Consider the following 13,179-nt stretch of genomic DNA (forward strand, 5'->3'; position numbering starts at 1 on the left):
AAAATCATTATGAAAAAGACTGTTAATGAGAAAAAAAGCAAGATATGCAATAAATACACTAACTTAATACTTAATTGTTTTTTTAATCTCCATATTTTAATAAAACTTCTGACACAGTGAAACTCTTGTTAGTAAAAGAAAAAAGGTTTTTTAAATAACGGTAGGATAATATGTCCTTCTTGCCTCCAGTCACCCATCTCATTGATATATGTACAAAACTAGTACGCAGTCACTCTCATATTTCTTTTGGAGAGGGATAACTTCCTAGATGGATGGTCCAACTACTCAAGGTTATATATAGGATGAATGCCAATAGCAGAAGCAACTAAAAGGTGAAATGGCAATAAGAAATTCCTAATTTACACTGCAGTCCTATGCATATGCACTCAGTTGTAATTTATTCAATAGGGCTTAGTCCCAGATAAATGGGTATAGGGCAGCAACCTCAGTATGTTCTTAGTAATAGCTTTTTCTTATAAGTTTATGTTGGGCAAGAAAAGCTACATCTGCCTTTTATGCAAAACATCTAGATAACTAACTACTATTTAAACTTTTATTAACTTTTATTAATAGACCAAATATTTTCTTTGTTAAAATTGCTTGTGCAGAAACAGTAACACATCTATAAACTTGCCACATGCAACCCAGCATTTACCTCCCTACTAACACTTTTTAAACCGCAAAATGTAGTCCCTCCAAAGCAGGGAACACCAGATACAGTTGTTATTATACACACACACACACACACACACACACACCAAAAATAAAGGGGAAAACATTCACAAGACAAGAAAAAAAAAAAGTTACAGAGCAGTCAATGTTGCATTTTACTAAAATCAGCTCCTTGTTACAAGTGAGTGAAAGTGACTTTCATAATCTTTGCAGCTCCTGGTCATCCTCCATGATGTTTGGATGCATTCTGAAAACCCAATGAAAAACAGCCTTCCCTACATTTATCCATTCATTTAGAGGATAAGGGAATCCATGCAAGAGCAGTTAAGAAGATCCATCCACTTCACTGAGACCTCACAGCCACATCAGTGTGTCAGACCTGTAACACCACCATCCATCTTAATCTCCCGTGATCTTTCTACTGGATCCAGTTTTTAAAGCAAGTTCCTGAAAGGAAATAAAGACAACAGTGATTATTTAAGTTTGTCAAAGGCTGCATACAATGACACAAAGACCAGGAATGCAGATTGTAGAGCTGTTGTTACCTATTTGAAACCCAAATGTGAAACCCAAATTCATGTTTTCTGCCTGTGACACTTGCCATGGTCATTAGTCAAACTGACTTTGCAGGTTTTTATAGCACTTCCAGAAGTATCCTGGAATAGTTGGAACAAGCCTCCAAAAGTAACAGCATCATTGCTCCAATAGTCATGCGAACATTTTGATGTGACTGGTTTTTGAGTCCCTATTGGATAGTGAGTGTCTCTGCCAAGTAGCCCATTCCACCCCCACATGTGCCTGGATAAATTCTGGAATTGTTTTAAAACATTGTTTTATTTTTAGCATGTAAAAAGATGGGTATGTATTCATATATCCACTCATGTAAGCTCATAAAAAGTTTTTTTTTAAGTGCAGGTTCCCTTAGGAGTGAAAGTGACTAGTCCAAAAGCTGAGCTAGCCTTTCCCATAATTTCCTATGAATTAAATGAAACCATGGAGAATGGCTACAATGAGAAATCGGGAATACAAAGAAACCTCATAACTTCATCAGAGAGACTCTCCCCTTTTCCATTACATTCACATCAACTTATGAATGGTGGTTTAGGGCTAGCACCGTGGTAGACATAATGGGAGTGCAGCTCCTGCAGCTGCAAAGAAATAATTATCTTTGCGCAACCTACATTCCCTTCAAAAGGTATAGAAATAACTCATTTTATTTCCCACAACTGGAAAATATAATTTAATTTTTAAAGATATATCAGTCACAGTTTCTAAGAAAACACTGGTGCTCTGGTTATTGGGTAATTTAGAAATGAAATATGTAAATAAATTGTGCCTTAGCCTGCTTGGAAGCTACACCTTCTGACCTGGAAGGTCTTCTGTCTAATTATCTAACACATCAGCACTAGGCATAGTTATTCAGCTGTTGAAGAATGGGCACTCTGCACATGCTCAGGAGCAATCTCATATTTAGCATTATTTCTAGTGTTACAAAAACAAACAAGGAGTGTAACAATTTATCACAGCATAATCTTTCATGGACTAGCTTCACCATATGCATGCAATATTATAGCTTAGTCTTTAAAGTGCTAGCTGTTTTTGCTCAAAAGAGATTGGCTACTCCTCTGGAAGTCAGTCTAATGCTATGTACCCCTGGCCTTAAAAACAAGTTCTGGGACAAATCATTAGTACAAAGGAAGCTCTGTGAACCACTGCAGAGGAAGTTTGGAAATACATCCATCCATTCCAAATTAAGGACATAAATGGTTGAAAACTGAAGTTTTTAAATAACAAAATGTTGCTTGTGTATATGACGTTCATGTCTTAGCCTTTACTCAAAGAAATTTGTATAAGTGAAGCTGTGTGAGTTTTACACAGTGATGTATTTAAAATGAAGCAATCACTATGAACTTCATGTAACTGGCTTTTGCTAAAGATTAGCGCAGCAAATATTATAATTACATACATAGATATCATGAAGATTTCCCATATGCTCATTTTTATATCTCCTCATTTTGGTTTCTACTGGATGACAACAACAACAGGCAATTACTAATATTTTTGAAGTACATCGCGTTTTAACATCCTTACTAAAATATGAGAACTAGTTTTGAGCGACCCAGAAAATAGACTGGAGCTTGCAGACAAATTTTATAGACTAATATAATAGAATCATCAGGAAGCTGTTCTAGTGAATTTCCAGCAAAGACGCCAAATAGTTGGCTTTCAGGCACCTGGCTCAAACTTACACTGAGACTGCAACACTTTAATATGACAAGTTTCCAACCTTCTAGCACCCATAAGAGCAAACATAACGTGTTACTAATGACTACAGGTTCTTTGTTCATTATCGTGTTGATTTTCTAGAATTCAAGAAGGACTAACTTGTAGGATTTGTGATTCTGCCAGCTTTCAAACTCCTGTTTTAAAGGAAAAACTCCTGAATATTAGCTAGTCTTAAACAAAGAAGCTGAGAAGTCTCAACATTTTTCTGAGATCCATTTGATTCCGCTTATTTATTTTTATAATTTATTTATTTATATCCCATCTTTTGGCCAAAACGGCTTGGCTATGAGCTTCCTAGACCTTTTAGGACTCACTTCTGCTACCTCATGAGCATTTAACTGCCTTCTTAATATGTTAAGATAAATTAAGAATAGTTTGAACTTGTAACTGCACTAAAATTCCAGTCCATAATCAATTGCAATAGCCTCTCTCTAAGCATGCGTAGAAAAGTACTGGCGCCATGGGCTTCTAACAAATTGCTGAATTTGCAGGACGTTTTATATTCACATCAAATTATTAATGATATTGGAGGGGCCATAGCTCAGTAGCAGTGCACCTGCTTTGTATGCAGAAGGTCCCAGATTCAATCTCCGGCATCTCCAGGTAGGGCTAGGAAGAAATCTTAGCTGAAACCCTGGACAGCCACTGCCAGTCAATGCTGACAATATTGAGCTAGATGGATCAATGGGTCTGACTCAGTACAAGGCAGCTACCTATGTTCCTAATACAAGTTTTCACATGTTACTCAGTATTTGCTTTGTATGCAGAAGGTCTTAGCTTCAGTTCCTAGCATCTCCAGGTAGGGCTGGGAAAGATCCCCGTCTGAAACCCTATAGACCGGCAGCCAATCAGTGTAGACAATACTGGGCTAAAGGGGCCAATTGGCTGACTCAATATAAGACAACTTCCTGTGTTCTATGATGTTCACACATTCTCTATAGGTGGTGTGCAGTCAGAAGTGTAAGTTATTCTTCTTGATACAAAATGACTTGGTGCTGTAATTTATTGGGTAGCATAAAATCTTACTGTTTTTGATTAACTTCACTTAGAAATCATGTTAATATACAGTTTGTAATGCAGTTTGGTCAGAAGAAATAGAGGAAGCTGCTGAATAGCAGGTCAGATGATTTATCCATCAATTCCAGTATTTACTGTGACTGGCAGTGGGTCTCTAGGATCTCAGGCAGGCATCTTTCCTGTCACTTGTTGCCTGATCCTTTCCTGTCACTTGTTGCCTGATAAAAATATAATAAATAAAATAATTTGTATTCGTTTTATTTAACTCAGTTTTTGTCTGTCCTTTTCTAAGAACTCAGGGCAAGTTACAATTTGCCCCGCTGATTCCCTTCTACAAGGAGTGAATCCCGCCAACTGCAATGTGCTTGTGGGACCCACCACTTATGCAAGGGAGATTTAGCACTTCCTAGAGGAAGCCCCAAAATGAGTGAAAATGCTCATTTCTGGAAGGAGGCAGGTCGGCAGAGCTCCCTTATGCAAGCTCTGCCAACCTGCCTCCTTCCAGAAACGAACGTTTCCGCTTGTTTTGGGTTGCCATGGAATTACTAAATCATCATTGTGCAAGTGGTTGGGGCGTTGCGCAAATCAGCAGGGGCATAAGTGCCCCGTTGGATTCTGCCCAAGAGTTTATTTATTTGTTTGTTTATTAGTTGCCTATCTACCTAGTCCTCTAGTCAATGCATAAGTTAAGACAAACAAAAACTAAAAACATAACACAAACATCATAAAATACCATAATGAAATACAACACCAGCACAGAAAATCAAAACACATATGGAGAGCTACAGCAATCCCATGGGGTCAAATATAAAATAATCAAAGAGTTTAATATAGTAATACAATGAAAGCAAAATACCCAATTCAAAACCTATATTATATAGAAATCAAAATTGTGCCATGTTGAATGCCATCCCAAAACATGATTTTCCAAAGGTATTCAGGTTGGTTATAATTATTTTTAAACAAAATACTATTGCAAAAGAGCTGGGCAACATGTACGTCTGGTCTTCTGGGGGAGGGGCAGAAGCCGACAGCAACTGCTAGAGTAGTAGAGGCCAAATTGATGTAGTTCAGTAGGAGGTAATATTGATGTGTTACTTTCAGTTGTGGTAGGTAAAGCATGTAGTAAATACAATTCTCTTTATGTATTTCCTACATGCTTTACCTACCACAACTGAAAGTAATACATCAATATTACCTCCTACTGAACTACGTCAATTTAGCCTCTACTACTCTAGCAGTTGCTGTCGGCTTCCACCCCTCCCCCAGAAGACCAGATGTACATGTTGCATGTAGTAAATACATTTCTCTTTATAGGGGACGCGGTGGCGCAGCAGCTTAATGACAGTGGAGTTTGCCAGCCAGAAATGGTCGATACTCCAACAGTTCGAGCCCAGCTCTGCGTGACGGAAGTGAGCTCCCATCATTTCATCCCTAGCTCCTGCCCACCTAGCAGTTCGAAAGCATACCATCTGCGAGTAGATAAATAGGTACCCCCATTTCGGTGGAGGGAAACGCTGGCACCACTCTATGTGGGGAGCAGGAACTGGTGCTGGATCTGCCCGGACACGATCAGCGGAGGAGGGGTGGAGAAAAAGCCCAGATGAGCCAACTTCCCTAAGAACGCTGCTGGCCAGCTGATGCAAAGCTAGCTCGCCCTCTTCTGGTGCATCGGTGCAACAAAGACTAGCAATTACTGGCGCCAGAACATCTACTGTGTAAAAACATTGTAGACTCCCTGGCAATAAGTGCCATATGCTAAATAAATAAATAAATAAATAAATTCTCTTTATTAATTGTAATCTCTCTCTCTCTCTCTCTCTCCCCCCCATTATTATCAAATCACAGCGTGGTATACAAAATTAATTATAACAATAATTAAAATAAAATACAAAAAGAACAAACAAAAAACCCTACTAAGCTAGGTATTAAAAACCACTATGAAATAAAAATAACTGTGTAATATTAAAGGAATTCCATTTTAATAATTAGGGAAATCAATTATGTGGATGCTAATAATTACCAGCTTTGTACAGTGTATATTTCCAATGTGCTATAGAACCATGAAGGTCTTGTATTTACTCTCTTCTTTACACTCTGTAACATAGTAATTCAGCTGATCATTGGGGATCCACACAAAAGTCAATAGAGTGTTATTCAATCCACTGTTTAAAGAAATAAATAATCCCCTGATACACTATTTTCTTTTGAATAAATCACCATTGCGTGGAACACAATGAATAGATTCAAATGAGGAAAATTTACGGTAGCATTTAAGAAAACATCTAACTCACATTTGATGCTGCCTTACAAACTCGGCAAACTGCCGATCTTTGGCATAAAGTTCTATAATCCGTATTCTGTCTTGAATCTCCTACAACACAGGGAAAAACACAATAGTTACACAATAATCCTAAATAAAATACATCAGTTCAAACTAAAGATGTTCTGTATTTATTACAACATGGAACAGCACATTGTATAACATATTTTCTGCACTATCAACTATGCTTTTATCAAAATTATATTCCACATTTAGCACTGAAATTCTGTACTGAAGTACTTTTATTTAGGGAGGTTCCAGACAAGGTTTTTATTGTACAATCTCCCTGCCACATTCATGCAATTTTTCAGGGGGTCCAGACAACTATGTGTTCCATTTGTAATCATCTTGTGTTTTTGTACTTGTTCTTCTGTCTCTTTTCTTGCCACAGAAAATCCAACAAGGAGGGAAAGATGGAACAGCTGTACAATACCTTTTGACTGGTAGTGCCAGAAGCTGTCTGTCTGGAAGCACTGAAATCCTTGGAATAGGACAAAGTGAAGACCATATTAAATAAAGTTACTCACCTCTTTAGTTAGCTCACTTTGTTCATAAATGTGCCTGATCTCTTCACTGCTGTACTCAGTGGATGTCTCATTGCTTGTTGAGCTGTATGAAGTCAGCTGTGGATATCTCCGACAGTAGTGGCTGTGTCCAGTAGCATCACTCTCATACATTGGGTTGTATTTCACTGCATTTTCAATGGATGAAAGGCTGTCTCCTTGCCTGTAAAGACATTAAAATGAAAGATGTCAAACACTGTATTCCTCACTTTGAAGGTGAATGGACAATATTACCTGACATTTCAGGCCATAGCTGGGAAATAACCAATGCTCCATGCTGCCAAGGGCTCCATTTTGGATTCTATATCGGTAAGACAAACCTTACAAACTAGGACTCCATGATAAATCATAGAGAGTGCTGCAAAATGGAGCAGTAGGCAAGCTCATTAAATGCTGGAACCTACACAGGCTCTTCCAATAATTGTAGAGGGGATATCCTACTGTGAATCCATAAAGCTGCCCAACACAGATAGGGCCTCTCCTCCATCTCTGAGGCATTGGGTTGGATTTTGACTTTGGCTAGCAAGTCCCACCAGTCACGTGATGCGTGTGCCCATTTTTTCTCAGGCTGTTATGCTTCTTTCTCCCAGTAAGGTTGATATTGCCCTCTTCTACTTCCAGTTCCCACTTATCATCCCACTTGTTACCCTCAGGCTTTCCTTATCATTTAGCCTTAGCTAGAAGCAAGCTGAGAGGCAGTTCAAAAAAGCCATTTTGGCCTAGCGAAAAGCCACTTCAGTTTAGTGAGTGTATGTAAAATATGGTTGTGCTCCACTCACAAGGCGCCCCTGCAGTCCTGTGCACTTACTTGCCTATCCCCTGGCTCCTTTCATTACCCATCAAGCACATAAGATTAAATGACCTCCTACTGATACTTACCCAAAGGAGTCCTCAATTTCACTCTTAGTGTACTGATCTCGAAGGGTCTTGGCTAGGAAGAAAATCACGGCGGATGCTACGAGAAGGAAGCCAGCTACTGAAGCAATTGCGATACCCACAACAAGCGGCTCTGACACATACTCTTCACAGTGCTCTCCTCTGTACCACCAGTTCTCTCCTACACGGCATCTGTCATTCATCCATGCCAACAGAGAAGTGATAAGACAAGACAAAGAAAAGTTATTCTACTGTCAACCTGAAATGAGAGCTCACATTAAATGCTAATCTTCACCAGTGCAGAACAGCAACTGAGCAAAGTGCTAAGGTATTCTGCAAATGGCTATAACTGACTTATTTGAGGAATGAAAGTTGCTACCAGACAGTTTTAAGGCACAATAAGCTTTTCTACATGAGGCATTTATTGTGCACTCATCATTCCCTACTCATGCTTGTTTACAGGTTCTTTAGATGACATTCTTATCCTCCAGTTTCGCTTCTGTTTTTAAACAGCAGTTTTGGCAAGCTTTTTTAGAGCAGGGAAATGTGGTATTAAAGAAAGTGAAAAATGCTATTTCCACTTGTGCATTTGCACTATTCTGCTATATTGCAGTGCCACCTAGAGGTTATGTCATGGAAAAGCAGGAAAGGAAAAGCTCTTTGTATAGAAAAGCTCAGTGTGTGAATGGCTTTCTGAATCTAGGGAGAAAACCTGTATGGCTGCACAACTCCTTATAGTTGGAATCACACTTCAGGGATTTATCGTTGTTGTTGTTTTTAATTTTGCTTCACTTTAAACAAGGATAAATATTAAAACTGGGGCATAGCACAGATAGACCAATGCCTATAATTTTCCGCATTTAAAAGCCAGTTGGACAAATTTTCACTAACCTACATATTGCCCCTTGCCCCAGGATTATGTCACATTTGCCATCATTTTGACAAAAGTCAGGCTGCAGATCACAAATGCTATTACAAGGCAATCCTTCAATGCTTAGATAACCGGGATAACAAACACACTCAGCTTCTCCACTCCACTGGTTCACCAGGCATTCAGAGAACTCATTGCATGCCTGGAACTTGCAAGGATCAGCTTGATCTCCTGGGAACACCGACAAAAAGAGAATGCAAACTGAGTAGTGCCTTGTGCAGCTTAACTCTATATTAGATGCTGAAAATATTTTTTTATTTATAAAGATTTTTTAAATTAACATAAAAGTAAAAATAGATGTTAAGAAAAATAAAATATTATTTTTAATATTTATATTAGAACCGATACATAAGGAGCTTTTCTACACAAGGCATTTATTGTGCACTCATCATTCCTTACTCACAGTTGTTTACTGGTTCTTTAGATGATGTTGTGACCCTCCAGTTTCACTTCTGTTTTTTTAAGAGCACTGTCCAGGGTTTTTTTAGAGCAGGGAAAATGGAGTATTATTTGTGAAAGTGAAAGAAAACATATTTTTCTACTTCTGCAATTGTGGTATTCCACTACAGCACAGTGCCACCTAGAGGTTATGAAGCAGAAAAGCAGGAAAAGATAAGCTCTTTGTGTAAAGCTCAGATCTCAATTCTGCAACAAAACCAAAAGTAGATACAACAGATTAACAGCCATGTGTAGAAAAGCTCAAGGTTTGTTTCTTATTGTAAAATTAACTAAAACGGTTCATGCCATGTGCTAGTCAGGACAATGCATACTAACTCTGAGTTGTGCTGAATTAGAGCTTTCTATCAAGCCTTCGTTTTTATAAGCAGACCTGTTTAAAATTATGAAAACGCTACCAATTTACCACGATGTTGTTCCTATCTAAGAGGCTGTGAAATCTGAGAGATGGTGGACTGTTGTTTTTGCAAGTGTGAACTGTGAATCAGGAAACCCACAGTCCAAATCTCACCTCATCCATGAATTCACTAAAGCAGCTTTCCCCAGCCTGATGTCCTCCAGACATGTTGGCTTGCAACTCCCTCATTTCCAGCCAGCATGGCCATTTGCTGCACTAAAGAGTTGTTGTGTAAGGACTACCAAGATTAAATAACTGTGGCACTTTGAACATCCAAGAAGCACTATATAAATGGTGATATCATCATCACCATCATAGATACTACCTGAACTTAATTCTCACTGAGGTAGCAAAGGCTATGTCACGTCAGGCTGCAGATGGGGCCTTACAGCATTTAATGCCTCCCCCCGTACAAAAAGGGTGCCTGTGCATAGAAAACTAGCATGTCAGGAGAAGGCTAAACTAGAAGCCATCTCCCTAATATCTAGTTTTCTATACAGGGGGAATGTTTGGTTTGGAAGAGCATTCAATAAACTGAACACCCATTTGCAGTCTGAAATGGTACAGCACAGGCAAGGGGTTATTGCTGCTGTGAGAAAGGCCTGAGTCTTTCTGCTCATTGACCCAGCAACAATACACTTTCTTTGTAATACCTGATTCCACGTCAAGGGAGTACTTGTCGATAGCCAGGTTCATGGTCTGGTACGCCGTGTTGCAAAAGTCTTCCAGAATCATATAAATAGAGTTAGTGACATTGCGAGGCACAGATCTTGCAAACTTCATTCGGCTATTCACCACAATACTACCATTTCTGAAGTTCAGAATTTCCAGATTCTGAAAGCCTGTTAGATTGGACTGTAGATAAGGAACCAGCTAAAATAGAGGAAAAAATAATATAAAAATGCAGTGATTAGGCTTTTTTTCTTGTCTAAGGCTGTGATCCTGTGCACATTTACCTGGAAGTAAGCTTGATTTAATATGGAAGGGCTTACTTCTGAATAAACATGCATAGGATTACACTGCATATCTGTTTTGCTCCTTTAAACATAAAGGCTAAATTCAGCTGCCCAATTTTCCTATGTATGCATTAGCTTTTATAATTACCATGCAAAGTCAATCAATCATAAACTACTTCTACTTGCTTGGCAATACATGTTGACTGCAAACATCACTGCACATTCAGTGAGAACCCCCATCAATCTGAATCCATACAAAAAATGGATATTATCTGTCCAGTTTCCCCAGTGTATCATTAAGGACAGCAGTATGTGTTCATAACAATTCCATTTAATGTTTTGTTTTGTTGCACACGTGTAGTGCAAAAACAGAGTACTTCATCTGGTTATAAAAAGTCTGCATTCCACTATTGCTTGAAATGTTTCCTTTTCCTTGATAAATAACTGAATCAAGATATCTGAATGTGAACAATCATAGCAGATGTAGGTACAAATTAGCCACTGCAGAATGCAAACCTCAAGTGTCACAGACTTATCATCTGTCCTACAAATCAAGATCCTTTTATGTTTAGAATCATACTGAACTTCTGTGTTGCTTGCTCCCAGATCAAAAGTATTCTTGCTTATAATAGCAGTGGGAAAAATCTGGATTATAAAATATGTCTTACCAGTTCTAAGAATCGCTGTTCCAGGGCTTTATATTCAGGGGAATTTTTATTAAACAAGTCCTCTGAAAACATCATGTTAGTAACTCGAAGGCTAAAGAACACCACTAAAGCCCGTGCAGAGACAGTAACATTACTGAGATTTTCATGAGTAGCCCCAGCTACACTGGCCATCTCTGTAGAATGGGCATTTGTAGACAGCTTCATATGACTCTCAGTCATACTTCTTCCATCCTGGTTCATTTCAGGGGGATAATATGTTGTGCCTGCATGGTCCTGTTCTGTAACTTCCAGTTCTTTTGGAATCAAATCTTCCTCCAATTCAGCAGAGATAACCGTAGATTGAAATACTGTTGGCTGTGTGATAGGCATGTCAGCAGGGATGGGGATAGAGTACTCTGTAATAGTTACCATTGCAGGAGAGCTTACTGCACTGTCAAAGCTACTAGGAAGTGTATTAGTGATGTGGGTTGTACTGAACTCTCCAATGAAGTCATTGGAAGAAGTTGTCACTTCTATTAAATAAGGAACTCTGGTCAAAACTTCAAAACTAGTTGATGCTGCTGAGCTTGTGACTTCATCTGCAGGTCGATGGGTGGCACTTTCAGCAGGAGGAGTAGCAACAGGTTTCAGAGCAATTGATCCAGAGGCCTCTTGAGCTGTTGAATCAGGGATCTGCTGGTCCACCATAAAAATATCAGTCACTGGCCTTTCCACAGAAGGATTTGTTGTTAAAAATATTCCTGGTTTCTCTAGTCCAGTTGTTGGAGAACTATCTGGTTGTCTTATTGTAATGGTGATACTTGGATAGTTTGTGGGTGACTGCTCTGTTATTATTTGGTCTTCTATTTCAGTTATTTTGGGAATGATTTGATAATCCCCACTGGAATCCTCCAATTCTATTATGTAGTGAGATGTACTATACATCTCAGTAGATGCAGCAAGAATACTTTCTGTTATAGGTTCTTCTATTCCGACAGGTGACTGGGAGATGACTTCATCTAGTAGCTCCTTAGATGTATAGTCCTTTGATGAAGCCAATATGAAATTTGTTTCTTTATAGTCAAAGATACCCGATCCCTCTATCTCTGATGTAGGTCTATACCAAGGCCATATATTTGTTTGTGGCTCCTGTCCTGAACCAGAACTAGAGTCATCTATATTGTCTTCTTCTGTATATATATAAGGTTGCAGAGTTTCCTCTTCTACAAAACCTGTAGATAACACTTCCTTCGTATTAGGCTGTATGGCTGATACAGAGACCATTGGTGGTATAAGAGAGAGAGGAACCACAGAATTACTTGTAGGTGGGATGTATTTTGGCACAATGTGAAAAGGAGGACTTGAAGGCAAAAGCAAACCTTCTGACTCCTTAGAATCCTCAATCACTAAAAATAAACAAACACGAAGTTAAGTAGTTCTTAGTATAGCATGTTGGATTTTATTTCCTCAACCTTGCCTTCTGCCCCACCAGGATAATTATTATATGCTTTCTCCAGTAAATACCCTAAGCTCTTTAGGGCACATACACAACTACAATCACAGGGAGTGGTCCCTAGAAAGGCAGGTAATGCCTCCTTCCATGAACCAATGCCAAAAACAGGAACTCAGCAGTGCAAAAAGCTCTGTCAATGCAAGAGCATCCTGAGAGAAAAGACTCCTCCATACTTCCAGTTACATGCAACAGCATTATTCAGAAATCCCTTTAATTCCCTGATTTTATCTATAGTTTTAACCCTAATTTATACCCTGCTCTTTCTTCATCACCACAAAGCAGCAAAAAAACCCCAACAACCTGACAATAAAAGCAAGATTAAAATGCAACACAATAAATAATAACTATTTATTGTATTGCATTTTGATTTCATTGTCCTTTTTTTTTGCTGCTTTGTGCTGATGAAGAAAGAGCAGGGCATAAATTATGGTTAAAATCACAGGTTATTATTATTACTGTATTGCATTATTATTTATAGCTTGTATCCCACCTTTAAAAAATAAATTCAAAGTGGCTTATAAAATAATACTTCACACAGTATA

General features: G+C 38.6%; 1 protein-coding gene across 1 annotated transcript in view; it reads right to left on the reverse strand.

Moving 5' to 3' along the window:
* Window positions 1-3,052: 3,052 nt before the first annotated feature.
* IMPG2 (interphotoreceptor matrix proteoglycan 2) overlaps window positions 3,053-13,179 on the reverse strand; it is a 90,708-nt gene continuing 80,581 nt past the window's right edge. Inside the window, exons 15-21 of the mRNA XM_084843210.1 lie at window positions 11,146-12,522; window positions 10,175-10,394; window positions 8,629-8,839; window positions 7,741-7,929; window positions 6,826-7,024; window positions 6,270-6,349; window positions 3,053-3,092 (exon numbers count right to left, since the gene is read on the reverse strand). Coding sequence (XP_084699336.1) covers window positions 3,053-3,092; window positions 6,270-6,349; window positions 6,826-7,024; window positions 7,741-7,929; window positions 8,629-8,839; window positions 10,175-10,394; window positions 11,146-12,522 — 2,316 coding nt within the window. The remainder of the gene's footprint in view (window positions 3,093-6,269; window positions 6,350-6,825; window positions 7,025-7,740; window positions 7,930-8,628; window positions 8,840-10,174; window positions 10,395-11,145; window positions 12,523-13,179) is intronic.

This window comes from Heloderma suspectum, chromosome 3 (genome assembly GCF_057233095.1).
Source record: "Heloderma suspectum isolate Gila_16-S chromosome 3, 16-S_ref, whole genome shotgun sequence".
NCBI classification, from domain to species: domain Eukaryota; kingdom Metazoa; phylum Chordata; class Lepidosauria; order Squamata; family Helodermatidae; genus Heloderma; species Heloderma suspectum.